General features: G+C 29.0%; 2 protein-coding genes across 7 annotated transcripts in view; one reads left to right on the forward strand and one right to left on the reverse strand.

The window, feature by feature from the left end:
- The window catches only part of LOC142327411 (cap-specific mRNA (nucleoside-2'-O-)-methyltransferase 2-like), a 91464-nt gene extending 73925 nt beyond the window's left edge, over nucleotides 1–17539 (reverse strand). For 3 of the 6 annotated variants that reach the window (XR_012756981.1, XR_012756982.1, XM_075370446.1), the window contains exons 1-4: nucleotides 16639–17538; nucleotides 5493–5654; nucleotides 4142–4306; nucleotides 26–226 (exon numbers count right to left, since the gene is read on the reverse strand). Coding sequence is in view for 4 of the 6 variants with exons in the window: in XM_075370446.1 (XP_075226561.1) it covers nucleotides 26–226; nucleotides 4142–4306; nucleotides 5493–5654; nucleotides 16639–16890 (780 nt within the window). In the remaining 2 variants the exon portion in view is untranslated. Of the gene's footprint in view, nucleotides 1–25; nucleotides 227–4141; nucleotides 4307–5492; nucleotides 5655–16638 lie in introns of all 6 variants that reach the window. The other 3 variants (XM_075370450.1, XM_075370449.1, XM_075370447.1) reach the window with 2 other exon arrangements.
- Nucleotides 17540–17565: 26 nt separating this feature from the next.
- On the forward strand, nucleotides 17566–19033 carry Rad1 (Radiation insensitive 1). Its single transcript, XM_075370451.1, has one exon. It carries the CDS (start codon nucleotides 18038–18040, stop codon nucleotides 18860–18862), a length of 825 nt encoding a protein of 274 aa, XP_075226566.1. The 5' UTR covers nucleotides 17566–18037; the 3' UTR covers nucleotides 18863–19033.
- The last annotated feature ends 5858 nt before the right edge of the window (nucleotides 19034–24891 follow it).

The raw sequence follows: 24891 nt of genomic DNA on the forward strand, positions 1-24891 counted from the left end.
AAAATACATATTACATAAAACTTACCAATAAAACTTCATCATTAAAAGTCTCTTTAGTACTTTCTACCAAAAATTCCATGTTTTTTTTATTAAATAAGTCACCAGTAGCATCGTCACCAAAATTCCATTTATGTAAAGTATTGTATATCAATCTATCATCATTTATCATACAAGAAAGTGTATTCTGCTCATGGTGCGGATTTAATGTTGATGCTAACCAATCCCACTGTAAAAACCACTTTCACTTCAAAAAAAATAATAAATAAATAAACAACAGTTTACATATATAGTGGACATATACCTAACTTTATTTGTCTAATCATAATTTATCTTTAAAAAAGTGCTTAAATTTTTTTCTGATAAAATTTAGCCAAATTCAATACAAAGCCCATATATTTTCTTTTTCCTAAGTTTTATAAAAATCTGATAAGCCCTCATATGTGAGCGAATGTGAGGAAGCACAGATTGACAGACAAATAAAAATATCATTACAAAAACCAACACCTAATCGATCGGGAAATATCAGTGACCCTCACAGGCATGAATCAATCAGTGAAGAATGTTTGTTTCTTACCTTATGATGAATGTAGAATATTTGAAAGTTTTGTGTGTGTGTCATTATAAATTTACACAGATACTTTAATTTTCATGGGACCAATAATGTACAATTAGTCTAAATTTCACATGTCGCATTTGGTATGCAGCGAGTATAAGATCAAAATGTCAGTAGTAAATTTTTTTTTTAATAATCATCAAACATAATATCAAATAAGAAAGCCTAAAAATGAACTTTGAAAATAAATTTATTTCAATGTTCCAATATGTTATAATACATTGAGAATTACAAAATTAAAACACATATAATTTATTTTTTTATAATCATGAAAATATTAATAAAAATTATTCCAGTATTTTTAAAAACTATTATAATAAATATGAGGAAAAAATTTAAAATAAAATTAATCACTGGAAAAATTAAAAATAATCTGAAATTGGAAAATTTAACAAGATTTGAGAGATTTATCTCATAAAAACAGAAAATTTTCTAATTTAATGAATAAGTATCAAACTCTCTTTCAAGCGAAACTTAAAAGTTCACCGAGTGTATTTAGATCTGAAGTAAAAAATTACTTAACGTATTTGTTGCCAATCTGACAGTTACCACCATATGACCAGCTGGGCTCACATGCTGCTCTGACAAAAAAAACCAACATAAAACAAACTAGTGAAAATGGTTTTGTTTTTAGTTACTAAATTCTGTAAGTTATATGAGTACATAGAGACTATTTATTGATTATTTGATATTCAGTATATATCAAATAATCGTTGTACAGGCCTTAATTCTGATTACAATTTACTGTATACATTGCTTCACGTTTTCATGAATACTTTTTCTTATTTAGCATTTATTTTAAATTTAATTAACAACCAATCCAAATATCTATAACTGCTCATTTTTCTTAGATGGTTAGATGTAATTTAATAAAATAATCTGATATAATATGTTAGAACTGCACTAAAGAGTAATCAAAGCTACTCAGATTTGGTATGCTTTCATGATGTCATTTTGGATTTATATCCTTAAGGAAAATAAAAGCTTTATTTTGTCATGTTTAAAAAAAAATTGGTATTACTACACTAACATTATTATCAATGAAGAATAATATTTTAGCATTTTTTTTTCAAAACAAAGTTTCACGTACTAATTATTTTCTATGACAATTTCTATTCATTTATTTTTTTCAGAATAATTACAGTAATAAATATTGATAAGAAAAAACAAAGATTTGTAAAAAAAAATGATGGTGATTCATTTGTTTACAGACAGATCCTCAGCCAGGCCCAACAAAATCAGCAGCATTACATGATTCATGCTTCATAAATTTAGATTATACCAAAGGCAACATGCCTATTATATATATGTTGGTGTAATCATGATGATGGTAGCAGTATTGTACATGTGGCCCTCTGCTATAAACAAGATAACAATAATTAGGAAAAATCTTGTTTTAGACAAAACTTTCTCCAAATTTTAGAAACACCAAGTATATTCATATTAATTTTTTACTAGACACTTACAAAAAAGTAAAAAAAAACTTGTTTGAGGTGTTGAAACAGTTTTGAAAATAATAGTTAACTTTTAATCAACCCCAATTCCTAATCAATCTGAAAGTTTCATTAAAAATATACAACCCATTCAATAGAACAACAGTGGCAAACAAATGCCTTACAATATTACTATTGAAGTTTTTAATTGTATTTTATAAACCAAACAATTTAAGTAATTATGAATAAAGTTATGCTGATTTGAAGGTTTTTATTTTAACTGGAAAAGACTTGGCACATTATCAGACAGTAAACAAGAGGATCTACATGGAAGTTTAATGCTTCAGGGATGCTGTACATAGAGACTTGAGCAGTGAGAAAACCAGAGTTGGATTTTGAATGATGACAAAGTACCAGTTGATACATCATTTCTTATCTACCATTACCAGGCAAAAAAAAAAGGCAACCACAGTGCTTCATCACTTTATTCTCCACATCTGATCACAGCAAACTTTTTCTTGTGTCCTAAATTGAAAATAACCTTGAGAGGATGTCGTTTTTAGGCCATAGATAAAATTGAGACCAAAATATGTGACAACAGTTGCAAATCACCCCCAAAAAGATGTTCTAGTAAATCTACGATAAATAGAAATGTTGGGAGCTATGCATTGCAGGCATTTTTGACTATTTTGAAGAGGCCAAGCCTGTATAAAGTTGTAAATACATTAATAGAGATTTTATTATGCAATTTCAGTCTTTTTTTCAACAACTTTATAAAAGAGTTCAACTATTACAGTTTAAACAATAGAACTATATGAAATGGTATATTTAGACCTAACAAACCAAGAATAAAACAAAACAGCTACAATACGTCTTTAATATATGACTCGTACAAAAGAAATCATTAAAAAAGCTTCTGAAATTGGTTAAATAGTTACTTACACACAAGTTTACTAAGATGAATTGCTGAAGATAAAAATGCCAGGTACTGAATCTAGGACTTTTAGTCAATTTGTTGGTTGCTTCACCAATTCATCTACCAAGAGAATTTGAATTACGACAAAGTAATAATTTTCAGATGACAATTAATTCATTATGATTGAAAAATGTATTATCAAGTGTTACACAAAGATTAGGCAGCAGTCATAAAACAAGGTATACAACATCATACGAATTTACTGATGAATAATAATTGAAACCATTAGTCAGGCAAACTGAAAAACATTTAATATAATTCATTGTGAACTAATGCTTAACTACTGGTCAGAATATAGCCAGAGGAAAAGAAAACTTAAATTGTTTAATTACTCCGGTAATGAAGAAAAATAATAAATATTACTTGGTAAATAATTATCAACATAAATGGACAGTGTTCACTACATTAACTGGTAAGAAGCAGCTAAGAATCTGATCATTTTGTGTGGGTGCACACTAGTAATTTTTTTTTAAATTCTATTTACAATATTAATTGTATATCTTTATGTTCAACTATTCTGTAGATATTAACAACAATAACTAATAAAAATGTCACAAGAAATACAAAACAAGGATTCTGCACATGTTGAAAATATGTACAATATTGAAAGGGATTTAATAAAAAAATAGTAAGAAAAATAAGCCATATCATGCCTTACTGACAAATTATGAGTAATGTTGAATTTTATTTTGTAGTATATGAATTTTATATTTTATGATGCATTTAATAAGTTTTTGTATCATATTGTTACAATATGCTTTCAGTTTTAAAAGTAAAAAGTTGTTTTTGTTTCATTCATATCCCTGAATATTATGTTTTCCTTGCTGAATAAAATATTATTAAATATATATAAATCAGCCTTTACAAAAAAAATAATAAATAAAAATTACTGATAATACACAAGTCCTAAAACAATAATTGGCAAATAAGTTAACATTATAAGCAAAACTATGACTGAACGCTAACTATTCATAAAATAAATAACTTCATCTGTATCAATGCAATAAGAATAAAATAATAAATCACTAAATAAGTGATCTCTCATTACTGATATAAAAAAAAATAAAATAAAATTGATTTAGATAAAATAAAAATTGCAGACATTTTAATACAGCATACCTTAACGTCTGGATAATTTAACTGAAGATAATGATTTAACGAAGTAATAAAAGCTCCAGGTGCCTCACATAAATGTACACTGTTAAGAAATTTATTTTCTTTAGCTTGTGTTGGTATTAAATCAAATATTTTAGATGCAACAATTTCATAAAATTTCAACCATGCCTATTAAAAAAAAAGATATAGTTATACTTAAACTGTAAAAAAATGCATAAGTAAAATGTTAACATCATAATGATTTAAATAACGTAAAACAATAACTGTTTAATGCAAAATCACTTATTCTGACCTTTGCAAAGAATGGATGATTAAATTTAACTCAATACGATTAACTGATCACTTCTGAGATTTACTAAGTGGGACAGCTAAGTCCCACTTATTATAACTTACTTTCTTGGAATCCTGTGACAATATAGATTGAAGTTGCTTATTTAAAATTTGCATTTAACCGTATATTTCTGCAGATAAGATGATAGTTGAATCATAAAAAAAAATTTTTAATAGCATCTTCATTCTTTCTCCAATCTCTTACTATCTTCTCTGTTATACAGAAAGCTCTTGCTGCAGCACAGTTGTTAGATTCTTTAACCTGTTTTATGACTTTTAACTTGAAGCTTGCTTCATATTTCTTCTTTTTGTTAGTTCCATAATTAGGCCGACACTTTACAAATTTTACGGTGATTATACTTATAATACAAATTGTTTGAACACATGACACAACCTACAATGAAAAAACAACATAACAATGCTAAAGGTGGCTTTTCCTTTATACATGCAACCACCGACTGTGACTGATCTTGTATATTATTACAAGTTATCGAAAAATCTATCATATTATTTATATATCAATATTACTGAAACTGTTAAAAAAGATCACAAAAATGATGCAATCTGACAATTTTGAACCTGTTTTCACTTCTACAGGAAATTGAATTAAAAATAATTTCTATTATTAGTAATTATTTACAATTCAAAGAAAAGAAACAAAAACTTTCCCCCAATTTTGGAAAATGGCCTGCTTTAAATACAATTAAAAACACATGTGGAAATGTGCAAATGTTTTTTATTATATTATGGTAACAACATGTTTAATACCGGATCATTTTTTTTGTTTTTATGATAAAAAATTGATTTTATAATGTGAAAAATATAACCCTGGCTAGGATTTGAAACTGGAACCTTCAGGATGATAAGCTACTGCTCTGCTACAAAGGTTTTAATGCATAATTAATGTTACATTCAATAGTGTAACGTTACCTATTGCTACTCTTTTAAACATTATGTTTAAAATTCTGTTTTATTTTTAGTTATTAAAATGAATCAAACTAATGTTTGTATATTATTATCTTACCTGAGTCAGCATATCTGGTTTTATATTTTTCCTAACATGTCTCATGACTTCAGCAGCTACATTAACCTTTTTTGTATGCTGATGCCAACTATTTAGATTATAATCATCTAGTAAACTTTTGGTTTCATTTAAATGAACTTTAAGATCCTGTAGGCCTTCCACCTAAACCAAAAAAATAAAATATACTTTTAATTTTATTTATACAACAGCTTACAGCTCAACTCTGAAGCAAAATAGAAATTACCACATAGATGATTGTTATGAAAAGCAATAAATGACTCATTTGGTTTTTAAGATTCTATTATAATGCTTCACTATAACTTGGATAACATATTGTGATACCACAATTAACCTATTCAACCTCTCACCTAACATTAGCAGAATAAGTGAAAAAATATTTAAAATTCAATTAAAATTAAACTACATCTTTGCTTAGACACAAAACAGAGATCTGCAGCATCATGGTCAGTTAGTAAGTGACAACAGCAATCATTAATCACACATTAATAGAAATTTTATAAGTAACTATTTAACATCATTAATTAATTGTATCTTTAATTTTTTATGACAGTTCTTTTTTAGTCACTTCTGAAAACTTTTGTCAAAAGTAATTTTTTTTTTTTTTTTTTTAAAGAAATGAAGCAGATGGAAATGCAGGAAAAAGCTCACACATAATCATTATCACACAAAAAAATGCAGCTGCTGTCAACTGATGGTACCATAAAATATTATTCAATCATAACAATTCAATGGATGATACAAATTCCTCATTATCTGCTCAGGATTAAAACAAAATTATACTAAAAATAGGGCTATCAGTGCTGCTCTATTACAAAATAGTTTTATTTTTGAGTTTTTATGATTTTTTTTACTTAAATTCAATTTAATAAAATTTTACAAATAAGAAAAATTAGCAATACAGTAAAGGCAGGGTATTTGTGGGGTTTTCCTGTACATTACATAAACTGATATGTATATCACATAGTTTGAATGTAAGGATTAGTCCAAATCATGCAAGTACAATGCAAAAGATCTCTCACATGCCATCCAACTAAGAAATGCAGGCAATTGTGATTGAAATTCCAAATACATTTGGTAACTTTTTCCAAATACAAAAAAATATGGGTAATGTTTTAAAACAAAAATATGAAGTGATAAATAATATGATTATAATTGCTAAATAACATCAAACTCCTCATGAGCTCTAAAGTAAAACATTAAAAATTACTTTTGTGAAATTACAAATTGCTGTGAATAAAAAGCTGTTATTCAAAAACTAAGTTATAAACTGGGGTAATCAAAACAATTTTCAATAAGTTAAATGAAATACAAAACTTAAAAGATTGGTGCTTGTGTGTGTGTGTGTGTGTACACAACATAACTTTGATTTACGGGAAAACTGTGAAAACCAGGCCGAATGGAGTGTAGTAGAGGAATTTATGGTTTTTAGGTTTGGAGAGAATTGTTGAAGGTGTTTAGGAAACATTGAGTTCTGTTTGGGCTTTTCCTCCTTTTACGGTTTTTGGTTTACATGTTTTTGTTGTTAGTTATATTGCTCTTGTTTTGTTGCAACAAGTGCACTTTTAGTTTTCGCTTGTGGGGTTTGCGTGGTGTTGTGAGTTGTTATTTCGTTTTTTTTTTCTTTTTACTATTTTGGGCTGTTTGGCTCATTGTTTCTGTGTTTTGTTATCTCATTCAAGTTCGTTTTTGGGGTTTTGTTCGTTGGTTTCGTGTGTTAGTTGATTTTATCAGTTTAAGACACCGATGGAAATGTCATTTTGGCATTTGCAACCTGAAAGAGGTCGCGCTAATGACTAAGAGATGTCAATTTATTTAAGGGTCTGAAGACGACCTCTGGTAAAGCGGTAAACCCCCATTGGGGCTAGGTACGGAGCGGGAGGCGTGGCGATCGGAATCGTCACATGGCGGGACTCCCCCGAAGGGAAAGATCCCGCCATGGACGATGGCGGGAGGGAGGGAGATTGAGATCCTCTGCCTAGTGTGATTGCTGTCGATGGGAGGACACCGCAGACCACATACGTACAAAGTACAGGCAGTAGCTCATAGGCTCATGTTGCCGTGTGACATACGTATAATTCTTGGTCGGTAATGAATAGTACGGAGTCGGCTTTAGTATACACTCAGTATATGCGACGACTGGAACGGGAAACATACTTTAATAGTCTTAAACCTCAGCACGGGTGATGATCCATCCTTATCAGGTTGTGACACTTTGATACGCATCGGCTCGTTGTTTAAACATCTTCGCCTATGTTCTTCCATTTTTCTATCACTATCCTGATCTTTTCTGAAGTACCTGAAACATCGCTTGCATACAATGATTTCGTGACCATCCGTTGTTAACTGTGATCGGATCACAGTTTCAGTTTCAGTAACGGTAGTGACTGGTCGTTTCATTCTTAATGTACAGCAAATCGAAATGATCGGCTTTATCCAAATCGCACACCTTTATAGGTTTTATTTCATTATTTTTCTTGAATGTATACATTCAACGACACTTTAACTTTATTAACTTTCTCAAAATTTACAATGTCTTCGATTTCAGTCGGAAATGTAATCGTGCTTAAGTCGTATTTATTAAGCAAGGCCCTGAACCACTTGTCTACTAATTGACGATCTCGTGGGGGTAAAATTTGCGCTAGAATTGGCAAACTGATCTACTTAAATAACAATAAAATTGTTACACAAACAAGGTGTAAAATATTACAGAATAACACTAATAAGTAATCAAAAAATGATGTTAATATGAAAATTATGCTAATAAACTCATCGTTACAGTTATTACAGTCATCATTACAATTATAATATTACAGCAGTTCTCCATTCTTTGGCTAACTTTGATAATTAATATTACTGAAGCACTTTACTGGTTAGAAAGCAAATTGCCAGTTAAACAAAACTGACTTGCATCTCAAGTTTTGCTTAAATTTTTATTTAAGGCGAAAAATAGACAGAAAATCATATTATTCTTTCTGTACCTAATAAACATTATTCTTAATATAGCAAAATAAAAAAATAAATAAAATGATAAAAGATAACAATAAAACAAACCTCAGTTACAGTAACTGTTCGAAACTCCCTCCTTCACAATGAACACAACACTATCCGACATAAAATATTTCAACGTTATTTCGTTTCACCTGAGTAAATATTTGAATATACGCAGCTAAAATACTGTTTTATAAATTTTGTTTTACTTTTAAAATTATTTTCAGTAATTAGCGTTTTTGTTTATAAAAAAAAATGTTATTATTAGGTACAGAAAGACATACGATTTTCTGTCTACTTTTCGTCTATTTGCTCAAATCAAAAAACGAATTTTAAGAGTTTTTATTTACTTTCATTGGTTGTATTTACATTAATTATCTCGGAATTAAATTCTCTGCAAGTTTTTTTTCGAAATCTACCGTATTTATTAATCATTTAACACAGCTACTGTTGTACAAACCTAAAAAAAACTAGCTTTTCGATTCCAAATTTTGTATTTCACGTCGGATATCTTAAAAACTACTAGAGTAAGAGTTTTGGGATCTGTTTTATCCTATTTCCCAGCTCAAATTACATAAGAAACCACCAACTTTACTCCTAAATTTGGGTCCCAAAAATTATAGTAGGGCTCTTTTTATTAGAAAATCTGAAATCCGGGAGAAATATATACACCGAGCGCGCGCGTGTACGCACATATACTGCGTGTATATATTTACTTTGCGTGTGTATATTTACTTTTGTATATAAATCAAGAATACTGCCAGAATCGAAAAATATTGCGAAAAAGATTAGCTGTTTTCATAAAAGCAATTCATATTTCTCCTGTTGATTTAAAAAAAATTGCATTTTATATTCTTGAAAATTAAAATTATCATGTTTATAATTACAGGCAATTGTCAAATTTGCCATGAAATCTTCACTTAAATATTTGCTAAAGAGTTCATGATTTTTTTTTGTGCTGAATTAATCAGCCTGAAATAGAATTATTATTTATTGGAAATTGAATTAAGGAATTGCTAATGTAGAAAAGTTTTAATAAAGTTTTTTTGACTGACTATATGTGTGATTTATTTAATTTTCATTACTTAATACACAACATGAACGTTGTATGAAGTACATTAATAGCAATTTATTTACATTGCTAGATTAGATTAGCACTTTAAGAATTGAATTTTGATAAGAATATTATGGTTTTAAAAAAGCTGTTTTCACTTTTGAGTGCGAGTTATAATATTTTAAAATTTATTGAAGTAATTCTTTATACACTTTTCTGTTATTATTATAGCTTGCTTAATTGTTACTAGGCGTATTCCCTAGTGGTGTAACATGTTCGTATTATCTTATTCTATAATTATATTTTATTATTGGCTATAAAATGAATTTATCTATTTATTTAATTGACTATCATATAACATTTCTTGCCGACGGGTACTTTTTTAATAAATTTTATTTTTACCATTACTGTTACCAAATATTAATATCACATTCTTATAATTTTAATTTGTTTACTCCAAAAAAATATTTTCTGCCATTTGTTACTTCCTTGTGGGTCAATCCGTTTTAAGTGTCCCAAAAAAAAATATAAGCTGGTTGCTTGACCGATTCAAAAAGAATTGAAACTTACCCATTTGTTTCCTATATGTCTCAGACCTTCTATTTTTTTATTTAAGTAGTTTACCTGTGGCGGCCAATTTTTTACAGTACACATACCTATTTTTGTGACTGTAAGGGTTTACGGAAAAAATAATAACTAAAAAACTATTGGTCCTGGAAGGATGAAACAAAAAGCAATTTGTTCATATCTTCTCAAGGTAAAAACTATTGGAGTGGTTTATTTACATCTTTCTCTTCTTTCTATGAGAAAATTACCAATAAAGTTGAACATGAAAAATGGTGAAATTTCACTTTTGGTCATTTTTTCAAGAGGCAGGGATGGCATATACGGTTTAAATTATTTTTTCATATGTAGGTATATTTACCATAAATAATATTAAAGGTGATACACATATGCCTAAATTTTTATGAATTTTTGGAAAACTAATTTTAAAAAACAAATTCAAATTTTGGCTTCTAATAACTGTGATGGGGCTGGTGATAAAAATCTCAAATTTGCACAACTTGCAGTGGTTTTGTAGATGTTTATGGCAAATAAAAGTTTCTTGTGTATTGTACTCATAAAAAAGTTATAACCTCTCAAAAATCATGAAAAACCAGTTTAAAGTGATATATTTTTGACTTGCTACATAACTAGGGCAAGAAGGTTTCTTGTCTTCTTGGCACTTTAATATTTTTATACTTTACAACTGAAATAGATTTGTTTGTATCATTCAACTGCAGTTTTCATATTATAGCAAGCGCTTGAAGTCATTTCCAGTCATCCGGAAAAACTCATGTTGCAACATGCTCCTTTATGCTTGTTGCATCATTTTTCTTTGAAGTTACAGACGGGTCAGTCTGACATTAGTCAGCGACCTGTTCACATCTTTACCGAGTGTCTCAAATTTCAACCTGTGTTTACTAAATAAATAAGTTTTACTTAATAGCATTATAATTGCACATTTTAAAATCAGTTAAATTTTTACATTACTTTCAAGTAATGGAATGGAATGAATTACTTTCAAGTAAACAATGGAAGAACAATGTTCCATAGGAATTTATGTGAATGAAGAGTGTCATAAAACAGTGTATGGTACAGTGCCAAAAGAACTTATTAAAATTTGTCAATTTAGTGATGAAAACCAACAACTTATTTTTTTACATGTTAATTTAGATGTCACTAGTGTTTGTAAATATCATAAAAAAAGGTTTTTGTCAAAATTCAGTCACCTGTATGGACAGTTCTGTTGTGACCCTTTGAGAACTCATAAAAAAGATTTAAGAAAAACTTAAGACAAATAACAATACAGCAAGCTCTTAAAGTACACATTTTTCCAAATTTAAATTTAGTTTCTGGAAAATCTCTTTGTTAACTGTTTCAAAAGTACTTTTCCTTAGCAGAAAAAAGAACTAAATGAATGCGAAGACCAAGAGCAATACATTGCCTCACATCACAATAATGAACAACTGGATGTTGCTTGTAACATTTTGGGTGCGTCACCTCCATCAAAATTGAAAAAATTAAGCAGGGATTAAAGGCCATCAGCGTTCAAATTTTAAATAAATAAGGTATCTGAAAAATTAAAAAAAGAATCTTGAATTGTGTTCTTGTTGCGACGTCGACGGGATGCCTTGGTTAACGTTGTGGTAGATTTTAGAGCGTGGGTGGACTGTATGTGTTCATAGGTGATGAATGAAAACAACACCTTGTTGATTACTGAAGGATTGTTTAATTGTACACTGTCTTGGCGATTTAAAATAATTTTGTAACATAACACTTGTAACTTATAACTTAATGCTAAAGATAGAGAACATAAACTAAATAAAACTTAAAGTAATGTTCGTCAGAACAAGAATTGAGAGTCCATCTGAAGGCAACTGCCTTGGGTCAGGTATGCGTGCAGACTGGTTAGAAGACACTATGTACAGGGCTCGAGAGAGCAGCTTGTGATGTAGAATGGCGTGATGGTCTGACGACCATAGTTTGCCGTGGGCACCTTAACCCCCGCTAGGTTTCAGCATCCGACAGCAAGAGGGGGTGAAAACATAACAGTTCTGACTTAAAAGTTTCTGAAAATGAAAATCCAGCTCAATCTTCTTCACATGAATATGATGATCTTATTTTAAAACTAAAAGAAAAATGTGTTCTTGCTTCTAAAGAAAATAAGGTTAAAATTATCAGTTTACTTCCCCAATCTTGGACCACATCTAAAATAATATCAGAGTTCAATGCCTCAGAGCGTTTGGTTAACTTACTAGAAAATTAATTAATGAGCAAGGCTTTCTACAGAGTTAGATAAGACATAAAACAGGAATTAATAACAACACAATTAAAAAAGTTGTGTTATTTTATGAAGATAACAATAACAGCATGCTGTGTCCTGGTAAAAAGGATTGTGTTAGCATGCGTGTTATGGAGTCAAAGTGCATAAGCAAAAGCGCGTTGTTCTGATAAACTTAAATGAATTTTATGTCTCCTTTAAAAGTGGAAACCTTGAGGAAAAATTGGAGGATCAAAGTTCTGTGAACGCCATCCAAAATGGTGTATGTTGGCTGGTACATCCGGGACTCATACAGTTTGCGTCTGCTCCCACCACCAGAACATCAAACTCATGGTTGATGGTCCCAAACTTAATGTTGATTATAAGTACTTAGCAGAGATTTTTGTTTGTGACAAGGATAACTAGAGCTGCATGACGAATGTGTGCATCAAATGTCCAGATAAGGAGGCAGTGTTTGACATGCTCAACTTTTCCAAAGTGTATGATGTGTTGCCAGATACAATAATGTACAAACAGCTGATACGGCAGAGATGATTACTGTTCTTCAGACCAAAGATGAGTTTTTTGAATCATTAGTGGAAAAATTGGAAAAGCTGAAAACTCACCATTTCATCTCAAAATCTCAAGCTCAGTTTTTCAAGAAGAAAAAATCAGAATTAGGAGAAGAAAAATGTTTGGTGTTGGCAGACTTTGCAGAAAACTTTTCATTTCTTGTTCAATATGAGATACAAAGCTTCCATTGGGTCAACAGCTAAGCTACAGTTCACCCTTTTCTGTTCTATTTCAAGCAAAATTATGTATTACAAGCAAAAGTGTCTGTATTTTAAGTGATAACTTTAAGCACAGTACAGCAATTCTATTGGTTTCAAAAACTTTTAACAGACCATATCAAGGAAGTACATCAGAACTCATCTATTTTACTGATGGTGCTTAAAGTCAGTATAAAAATAAAAAGAATTTTGCTAATTTTTGCTGTGACAAAAAAGACTTTGACCTTGAAACCAAATGGCACTTTTTTGGATCATTCAATGGGAAAAACACCTATGATGATGTGGGAGGAACAACAAAACGAGAGATGGCAAAGGCCATTAAACAGTCAGATATTAAATGTTGATGAAATGTATTCATTTTGTAATCACAAGCTGAAAAACATCAAGTATTTTTTTATTAAATCAGATGAGATAGCTAAGATTTTAGAAACTTTAAAAATACATTCTGACTACTGTGAATGAGTTGTTGGTATTAGAAGTTGCCACAAGTATATTCTAGTGTCAGAAAGCATTGCAAGATGTATATTCTTGTTTCAGATGGCGTTAAGATGTTACTTTACTTGTAGTGTAAATTCTACACTAACAATACGAAAGTCACAGCAACTGTAATAATGTTTACAACCTACAAACAGCTGGAGAATGTTGTTTTGTCATTTAACAGGTTTGACAACTCCAAAAACAAAATTACTTCCAAACTAAAAATGTAGATTGGGTAAAAAACGATGTTATTGTATCTCCAAACCAAAAGCTAATTGGTAATTTTTATGGTAATTTTTGAATTCAGCAGATAGAAATACATAAGAATAAGCTTATTTTTAAGCCCAAAATATTTTCATTGTTGGGCAGTGATTATTTAAATTTTTTTGGCAATAAAATAGATTTTTAAAAAAATACATAAATAAAACCTTCCTAAAAATTAAAAAATAATAATATTTAAATTTATTACATTTAGACGTTTTGAAGTTAAAAAAAAAAACTACCTAAAAACTAAACTCAAGAGGCGACTAAAAAACTGAAAATCAATAAACAATCAAACTGGTATCACTTTTCACTTTTTGTCACGTTTATTATTACCAATATATTATTCTTTAACTTATTTTATTTAAAAACTTTATTTTTACTTAAAATATGAGTAGGTCTTTAAAAACAGTCTTTAGAAAGAGTCCATTTGCAAGAAAAATAAAAGGCATCAGACCTACACAATGATATAAACAAGTGCATAAATAACGATGTAGACAGACTATTAAACTCTCAACTAAAGCTCTTTGAAATTTGGTTATATGAATACTTTATTAAGTAATCAAAATTAACCTACTAAATTACCTTGAATTAAAGGTGAAAATAATTTGAGATACTTATCAGAATATCTATCAATCTATAAGTATTTATGCCATAACAATCAATACTAAGCAATGATGAAAAAAATAAAAATATTTCAAATCATCCATACAGATTGTTTAAAATGTCTATAAAAAAAAATTGTTTAATAAGTTATCTACAAAAAAGTTACTACAGGATCACAAGAGCAACTTCTACAAAAGAAAAAGTAAAATCAATGAAATAGGTGCATTTATTCTAAAGTACGGCATTAAAAAACACATAAGAATCAAGATTGTTTATTTAATCTCTGTATTTTCTTATATATTCTTTCTATATCTATTTTTCAGATATTGTTGCTTGGCAGACAAAACCTCGTATGTTGCTAGAAATTAAAGTTTTACTGAAGCAAAACACACTAAATAATGTTAAAAACTTTAATATAGTGCAATGTTGATGTTCTGAGGTGAGTTTTATGGAATTGTAAGCATTTAACATATTTTTTAATATGATTTGGATTGTTGTAAACTTCTTAAAATAAAAAATCCTTCAATTCTGTTTCTGAAGGGATACATCATTCTGTTTGGTTTAAAGTTCATGCTGTCTCTATCCTTTTTTTTTTATAAATGATTATCTTTCTTTGTTATTAAACATAAATAGAAAAAAATCTGCTGGGAACTTTTTTTTCTGGGATATCTTGGATGTATTGTGAATATCCCATTCCATTCTGGGAAAATGTATGTATGTAGGATATCAGCGAGACAGCCTACTTTCCTCAGAAAATTCATCATATTCTTCAGATATTTTGCAATACTTGCATACTGGGCATAAGATGAGGTTCAGATGTCCCAGGTGCATCATGTGCTTTACAGGAGACTAGCTCCACTGAACAATAATAAAACAACTTTGTTTTACATCTTACACTAATAACAATTTACAAAAAAAATGAAGTTGATTTGGGATTGTTTTTCATAGTTGTCTTTTTCTATTAAAAGAATGGTGAAAACTGTTAAGGATTTCAGTTATCTCAGTTGGATAAAAAATTGATATTTGGAATTCAATTAAAAAGATTTTGAACATGTGGACAAAATTTAAAGACTAACTTTATAAATGCAGTACTTATCGGTTATAAAGGACCTCTGTACAAAGGCTATGTAATGCAACTCGACACGATGAAACATATATGTATAACTTATTGTATATAATTTTTATTTTTAATGTTAATCAGACGAGGTTAGTGAGCGAAGCGAGCGTAGGTTACGTTTGATTAGATTATGTTGATTCCATGTAATGACAAATCGCACACAAACATAACCTACGCTCAATAACCTCATCTAATTAACGCTAAATATGCAAATTATATATATTTTACTGGTACAGAAATAATAAACTAGCACATATATTATGCAAATTTACTAGAACAAATGAAACGCAAAAAAACAACTGGATTACAACAAGGGTCCTGTATAATTGATAAGTACCATAAATGTTTTTCAAAAATTTGTTAAAAAGTTCATCAAAAGTCTTGAAACACACTAACACGCTGTTTTATACCAGTCATTTTAAGCATTCCCCATATTAATATATTTTACATATTAAAAATATAAGAATTATTGCTTACAATTATAAATATAATCTAACCGAACTTAACCTATGTTCAACTAACCTTGACTAATTAATAATAATGTTTTGATTATTTACTGAAAATTAGTCAAGGTTAGCAAGCACAGGTTACGTTTGGTTAATTATATTCATAATTTCTCTGCAGATACCTCTAAATATCGGCTGATTTTGAAGAATTCTGCCTCTAGAGAAGAATTTGTCTATTTCTACCGCCATTCCAGGACCACTTACCTTTTATGGGTTTTTTAATAAATGATCGGCACACAAAACACCTCTCTCAAGTACATTTTCCAATCCATTATTGCTTCACTTAACATTAACCATCACTCACTTGAGTAATACATTAATATGTTTAAAATAACCAGTATAAAACAGCATGTTACTGTATTTTCTCTAATTTTATATTCATCAATTATAATAAAATCTGCTGCTATATTATGTAATTTTTTTAAATAAGAAAAACGTGGGGGCGCAAAATGAAAAAGTACCAAAGTTTTAAATTAAATCTAAAGAAACTAACCAGAATAAGTTTTATAGAATTTAACGTACCTTCCATTTTTCTTCTGTGAAAAATTTCGATTTCTGGGGAAGTTGTCCACTGTAATCGGTGAACTCAAAAATTTTTAAAAAGTACTTATCAACTGCTTGTTCATCATGAGCTATAATGTACTTTTTCCGTTTCAATGGTTCGCTTTCAATTTCTTTCAGTCCAAGAGACTTCTTTCGTTGTATGTTTATCCCAGAACCATTTATTGAGTTCTTAAATAATTGTGCGGGTCCATTAATAGGCTTCGATTCCATTCTTTGGGCTACCTTATTATGTAATAAAGTATTACTATTTATTATTTATTATTATATTGTAATTATGTAATTAAGTACAATATAATAAATATAAATATTATGTAATATAATATTATGTAATAAAGTACAGAATTAAATCCACAAATTAAGAAAATTCTTTACGATGAAAAGCCGTAGTTTTTTACAACATCGTGAAATTTAAGTTTCATAAACCCGAATTATTATATCTTTTAACATTTCGCGTAACGTAGTTCAGATAAAAGACAAGTACCTAACTAAGTAGGGAGTGACAGATTAATCAGTATAACTTAACATATTTTAACATAGTTACTTTAATAACTTTCTGTATTTGTTAATAACTCAACATATTTTAAAATTACTAACATAGAACCTTCAGTAGTAAAAACCATAACATTCATAAAACACAAATGAACAAGATTAATGATATAAAAACATCACACGAGAAAAACAAAATATGGAATTATCTATATAACAGAACATTTTAACTTAATTTCAGTGTTCATAATAAATAAAAAATTCACCTCAAAAGAGTACGAAAACTGAATACATGATTTAATCCTAATAACATAACCTCCGCGTGAATTAACGTACACAAACAAACAGTAGATTACAACACTGTAAACATGTTTTTCTCTTGACCAAATGTAACCTATTATAGATACCAACGGTACATAGATTCTGTCACGAAAAAAGAATGTTAACTAGCGTACTATTTAAAGTTACTTACGTAAATACTAGTTTTCTAATAATAGGAATAATTTCAATAATTAATACTTTACTTATCATTTTAAAAGGGAAAAGGGCCTATGAAATATATAAAAAAATGTATAATGTTCTTAATTTTGTTACAATAAAGTATGTAAACTTAAAACACTCTGGAAACTGTAAACAAATTCAATTTGGAAATTTATTATTGTAGTTCTAATTTAAGAACACCGACGTACATTTCAAATGTACTGCTCTATAGCCAGTATAGTTTCGATCGTGGCAGTGGTAGAATGAAAGTAAGCTATAATTGATTCTGTTAATGGTGTGTGCTTAGTTTTAATTTGTTGTATTCAACCTTTCATTGTTAAATTTATGAAAAGTAATTTACAAAAGCATTATCTTAGTGAAATTGGTAGAAATGACGTCTACTAGTGATGGTAACGAATGCTTATTTGAAGCAAAACTTGATAATGTAAAAAACTTATCACTTATATTGAAAGCAATTAATTTTAAAGATAATGCTACATGTTTTGTAAATGATAAGGGATTAAAGGTAGTTGTTGAAGACTCAAAATGCGTGCAAGCTAGTGCATTTATTGGTGAAGAATTGTTTCAAGAATTTACTATAAAGAGTGATCAAATAGTGTTTTGTGTAGATCTTTCAGTGATGGTGGAATGTCTTTCTGTATTTGATAATTGTTCAACTGCCCCGGGTATAACTACAGCTCTTAGAATGTACTACAATTATTTTGGTGCACCTTTGAAACTTCTTCTTGAAGAAAGTGGCATTATTACAGATTGTAGCATAAAAACTAAAGAAGCCTTTGAAATTCTGGACTTTGATTTTCCTGTCAGAAATGAATTAAATAAAGTTATTTTAAGAGCAAATGACTTTAAAGATATTTTAAGTGATCTAGATAGCAATACTGAGTCAGTTGAAATAATTTTAACTCCGGATGCCCCCTTTTTTCGTATTGCTACAAGTAGCATTACAAGCCAGTGTTATGTAGATATTCCAAAAAACAGTGAAATGGTGGAGACATTTCTTAGCAATGGCCCAGCCAAATCAAAATACAAATATTCTCAAATAAAACCAGCTATAAAAATATTAGCTGCTTCAACTAAGTCATCTGTTAGAACAAATGAAGAAGGGTTGTTATGTTTTCAGTTTATGATTAAGACAATTAGTAAACAAATAGTATATGTAGAATATTTATGTACACCTTTAATTGAAGATGACTGAAAGTTAAATGTCAGAAGTTTACTACAAATATTTATGTAATAATTTAGCGGCTGAAGCCTGATTTATAAAACAAAAAGCTATTTATGACATAAACAGTTTTAAAAAACGGTTTTGGTTTTTATTATTTTTTTTAAAAGCTAATTTAAATACTGGCAATATAATTTTAAATGAAATATTCATAACCTTGGATTATTTGTAAAGTTTTACTATTACAGGCATCACAGAAGTGTTCACTAATTATTAATTTTTTTCATTACTTCTCAAGGGATTGTTTAATTAATTTCTGTTTCTAAAATTATTCCAAAAAAGTCATATTAATTTGATTTAAATACATTTTAAATAAGATATTTAGTTAATGAATGTAATTACTACGGGTCAATCCATTTGAAGTGTCCCAAGAGTTGTTGCTTGACCAACTAAAAAAAAAAATTGAAATTTAATCACTTGTTTCCTATGTGTCTCAGGACCTTAAAACTAATTTTTTTTTTATTTATTTTTTTTCTAACTTAAGCAGTTTACCTGTGGTTGCCATTTTTGTTATGGTGTGCACACCAATTTTTGTGATTGTAAGGGTTTTCAGAAAAAATCAAAACTAAAAAACTATTTGTCCTGGAAGGACCAACATCAATTATACTCAGACCTTGTATACAAGCATAGCTAAGACTTTTGGATATGAAAATATATTCAATATCTGAAGATAACGTTTGCACAAAGAACACACAACAGCTTATTGGCATGCTTCACAGTTGCAAAATTTAATCTTATCAAATTCTACACAAATGTATCTGTACAAGAAACCTTCAACATAGTATATGAATCACATTACTAGAAAGTATAACTGAAATTATGATTTCAGTTATAGTTGATTTTGTTCTGTTATGACAGAACAAAATCGTGTAAAATATACAACAATAACTAGGCCTAACAATGGTTAATTCTATTTCTAGTCTGGGTAAACTATTTTTACAATTCAGGTGTATCTGCATAAAAATATTTAGAATAAATTAATTTACACACAACCTAATTTAAAATACTTTTGGTTTTATTTATTCTAACTAAAGTGTGCATGCATACCGTATTTCATTCATGTAGGTGTGGTGGTACTAGTGGCCACTTTAAATATTATTCGTTTATTTAATTCTACAATCATCTGTAATGTCACAACATAACAGACGACTACAGAAGCTGTACGTTAGTGCTACACTAGCGCTGTTTGTGGTGAGAGGAGGTAATACTGATGCAATATACCCGTTTAGCCACTAGTTTATTTAGAGCATTTTTTTTTTGGAGTTGGAGTGTGATTTTGTAAATATTTTTTAATTGTTAACAAATGTGCCTAAGAAAATAAAAAATATATATATAATTGACAAATGTGCCTTAATTAGGTGAGATCTTGAGATACTGACTTTGCTCTACAGCTTTACCCCTGTGACCTTTTAAGTTGAAAATTTAATAACATCAATGTCCCATATACAGAAGTAATATGACTATGTTTGGCCAAAATTGGTACAGTAGTAATGGAGATAAGGTGATTTAGAAGGCGACATCGAACAAACAAACGTACATATGAACATCCGAAAAATTTCCATCCTGACGTTTTATATGTCTAAACATCAAGATCTAGTGAAAACTGCATATGCCAAATTGGACCAAATACAATACTTTCCCTTCTAAAACTGTAGCGCTAGACAGGAAAGTAAAATAGGTAGGAGGATTACAGAAAAAAAAAAGATGTGTTTTACTATTGCAAAAACAGGTAAGTAGATAAAGATGGAAACAAACATCTCTTTTCTTTGTATGAATCTAACTTTTAACAGTCATTTTTATTAGCAATACAAAAAATTAACTATTTTTAATAAATTAAGTACTAACAAATGTAAATCTGGGATCTACTGTGCTTCAATTTCTTCTATGTTGTGGAATTATTAATTTATATTAATTAATTTTGTGAATAATTTTAGTGATATTTAAGATTAATTATCATTATTAAACAATTATTAAGCTCATTAACTTTTAAGGTGAAATATGTTAATTAGCATGCTTGAACAAATGTTTCACGATTTTAGAAAATGTGAAAAGTAGTTATTAGTTTAAAACGTTATTAGTTATCAGCTTAAAATAGTTATTAGGTTCCAATAGTATATGATAAATAGGAGCAATTGAACTTTATTCAACAATTTTTAAGAAATAGTTCAATTTTTTTTTAATCCAAGTAAGTTTGGATTATAAATGTATAATTTCAGTTATAACGTCAACTTACTATGAGGTAGGCTCTTCTTTTACATCAGTTAATTACTTATGATATAGGTCCTAGATATAACCCACCGGGTTGGTCTAGTGGTGAACGCGTCTTCCCAAATCAGCTGATTTGGAAGCCGAGAGTTCCAGCGTTCAAGTCCTAGTAAAGCCAGTTATTTTTACATGGATTTGAATGCTAGATCGTGGATACCGGTGTTCTTTGGTGGCTGGGTTTCAATTAACCACACATCTCAGGATTGGTCGAACTGAGAATGTACAAGACTACACTTCATTTACACTCATACATTTCATCCTCATTCATCCTCTGAAGTATTATCTAAACGGTAGTTACCGGAGGCTAAACAGGGAAAAAGAAGGTCCTAGATATAGATATAATTACGGTGAAAAAGGTCCTGGTCTATATGGTAATTGAAGCAATGAATACTTTTGTAATAGGAATCATTATTTTTTTTTTGTAATAACCAAAACATAAGTATTGGTTAAAAAATCAGAAACCTGATAATGTTATAAAAAATTTTTGTTATCCACTGCATTATCACCAGCATAGTCCATACGTTGTCTCTGGATGGACAATTTTTTTTTTAACAATTTCAGTAATACAAATGCTACATGCAGTTGTCAATCTATTAATATTGGTTTTTGAGGACCAGTTCAAATATTTTACATAACTACATAGAAGACATTCAGGTTTTGTTGCTCCCTCAAAAGCACCTACTCTCTAAATCCTAAATTTAAAAAAATGCAGTATTGTAATAAGTTTCAGTTTTTTTATTAAAATGTATTCTGCTGTAAAATATTAAAAATCATTTAAGAGAACAAGGTATTAATACATTCTTGGCCTTCAGAGCTCATGTCACCTATTCCTCTCAATTAACAAAAAGTTAAAACAGTGGAACTGTTAATTTGAAAAATTGGTTATACATTCTGAAAAGAACAAAATCAATGATTTGGAATATTCATCACATCTTTTTCAAAGCATGATGTTTCTTGCAGGCAATAAAAACTTTGATATTAAAATTTTAGTCTGTGTTATCCAGCTAGCTACTTTTACGCTCATTATGTTTCTTCAAACAAAAAGTACATTTTTGAAATATACATTTTAAGATTTCTATTTTCTGAGGAAGTAAGAACTTGATTGTTTCAATCATCCCTGGGCTGTGCTGTCTTCCATAGCACACTTCAGTTGAACTTTGCAATTAGCATAAAATAAGCTTCCTTATTTGTAAAACTCATATAATGTATGAATAATAAATTTAATAAAAAAGACTTTCCCCATTTCATAGAACATAAATTAATAGAGGGCATAGTAGAACATATAAGATTAAATATAATAATATAATAGTTATAGTAGTAGTATGTATAATGTTAACTATATATTAAGTACTAGCAGACTGCGAATATTTTGCTATTCCTAGATTTAAATGAACAAAATTGAAATTTTGATAAAACATTACAAAAATAAACATTAGGGAACCACAAAATTTAACTTTTCATGTTTTCTTTTTTCCTTTTCCCCTTCTTTTTTTCTTTTTTCTTGGTTCCCACTCTCCTGTATGTAAATCAGTCCATACGTTATAGCACACACACATACCAACATTGCCTTTTATAGATGTAGAAGACAGTCTGTATATTTTTTTTTTTGTTTTGTAAATATCTCTACACTGGCACCACCTAGCCGGTATAGTTTTTGCAGAACTTTTTCTTTTCTTATAACTAATATATTTTCTGAATATGAGCCAAATCGAACCATAAATACAATTTTTCGAAACATCTCAACCCCAGCACCACCTAGCAGGTCCAGACTAATTCAGAAACCTTTGTAGGTGTGCATATAACAACTCGCCAAAGTTTTATCGCTATCAGTTAAATGGTACAGGAACGCATATGGAACAAACATTAATTTTTATTCTATGTATGTATGTATATATATATATATACAAATATAATTTTAAAATAATTTGTATAAATAATGTTATTAAAAAACTCCAATATCACATTTAGAAATAGGAATAACTGGATTTAAGTAATAGACATAAAGTTGGCAGAATTTAAATAATGAAATAAATGTGTTAAATTCATTCTAGACCTATATTAATAAATGACAATGTGAAAACTAAAATTTTAATTTTAATTATATAAAAATATCTTTAGCTGAAGGTCGTAAAAGTTAAAAATACTAGTAAAGATATTAAATGGTTTATATACATTCCATTCTGAATTTATTTTGGTGGTTTAAAAATTTGATAAACACTTTAGTCTATCTCAGTTCAATGTTGTATATTTTATTTAACTTACCTTGATTTCATTTATTAACTTTTATCTCTTTTTTTTAAATTCGCCACAAAGTCAAATCTCATGAAAGGACTGCCATATCTGAATAGAATTTCAATCTGAAACTTGTCATACGAAAGACTGAGATACATCTCTGCCATAGAGTAGCAGCAACTTAAGTAAAAAAACTCTCGAGTATTTTTTAATATATTTTATCTAAACTATTTTTGTTAAAAAGAAGTGCTATTTCATAAAACAATTAAAAAGACTTTCACATTTTCATAACAAATCCACATTTTTGTTATACAAACGTGCATTACTATAAACAAAATAATACAACTATAATCATTAAATAAACAGAGAAAAAACTGGGTAATAAACCAAAATTTATTATACTCATTCTCTTGAGAAAATAATCTGAATTTGTCTCTCAAGTAAAATACAGTTGACAGCAGAAGATAGTGAGCAATGTGTTAGTAAACAAGTAAAACCTGAGCTATCATAAGTCTCATGAATTTCTCTGGAGGACAAAGATATTAATTTATTAATGTGATGGCGTAGGGGAGAATTAATTCTTATTTTTCATTGCTGGCACCTGTATCATCACCTGATCATTGATCGTTCAATGGCACCTGTATCCTATGGTTCATCTAGAAGTAGTAACTTATGACAAGGTTTATCATCATTCCCTTAAGGGCTCCAAGACATCATTCTTAAATATGAAATAGATCTTTTGGATCTATTTCCATTCTACTTGTCTGGATCTGAATAGAGGTACATCTAAGGAAATGGGCAGGATAAGTTAACTTCTTAATATTTTTTTTTTAATATTCAGTTGATAACAATCTGATCCATTTAATTTACACAATCACTCTAAAACCTGCAAATAATTCTAAAATAAACCATAACATTATTAATTTTTATCCTATATCAACATACTTTACAAAATTTACAGGAAATTCTAATCTATCAAAAATAATTAACTATATTTTTATTTAAATTTTTTTAAAGGTGATAATTCTTAAGACACGATACTATACATAACCCTATATCACATTCAGTGCACTGATGAAAGGATTTTCTATATTATGGGCAGAGCACAGTATACATCTTTTTAAACCACTCTTTTCTAGCACTAGTAGATTGTACAACATCCAGAAAATATTCTTTGGATGAGTTATAGAGGATTTTCTAGTTTGAAGGTCTACCTTTTTTTTGTGGCTGGTCATCTTCATTGCAATGCAGTCTTGTGATTTCCTCAAGTTAGTTCATTGGAGTTTCTAAAAACTCCACTGAACTAAGTTTAACTCCTTTTTTTTAAGTAAAGAGCATTAAATTAAATATATTTATTAACTGTTTTAATCACTTTTATACTTTTGGCTTTTTCTTTCGAGGATAGGCAGACAACATTTGATCACACTTGTCTACCCCACCTATGTTTAAATTGTAATCATTTACAATATTTGGAATTAAAACATTTTCCCTTTCTTTATAACTTC

The sequence above is a fragment of the Lycorma delicatula genome, chromosome 7, assembly GCF_047948215.1.
Source record: "Lycorma delicatula isolate Av1 chromosome 7, ASM4794821v1, whole genome shotgun sequence".
Lineage (NCBI taxonomy): Eukaryota > Metazoa > Arthropoda > Insecta > Hemiptera > Fulgoridae > Lycorma > Lycorma delicatula.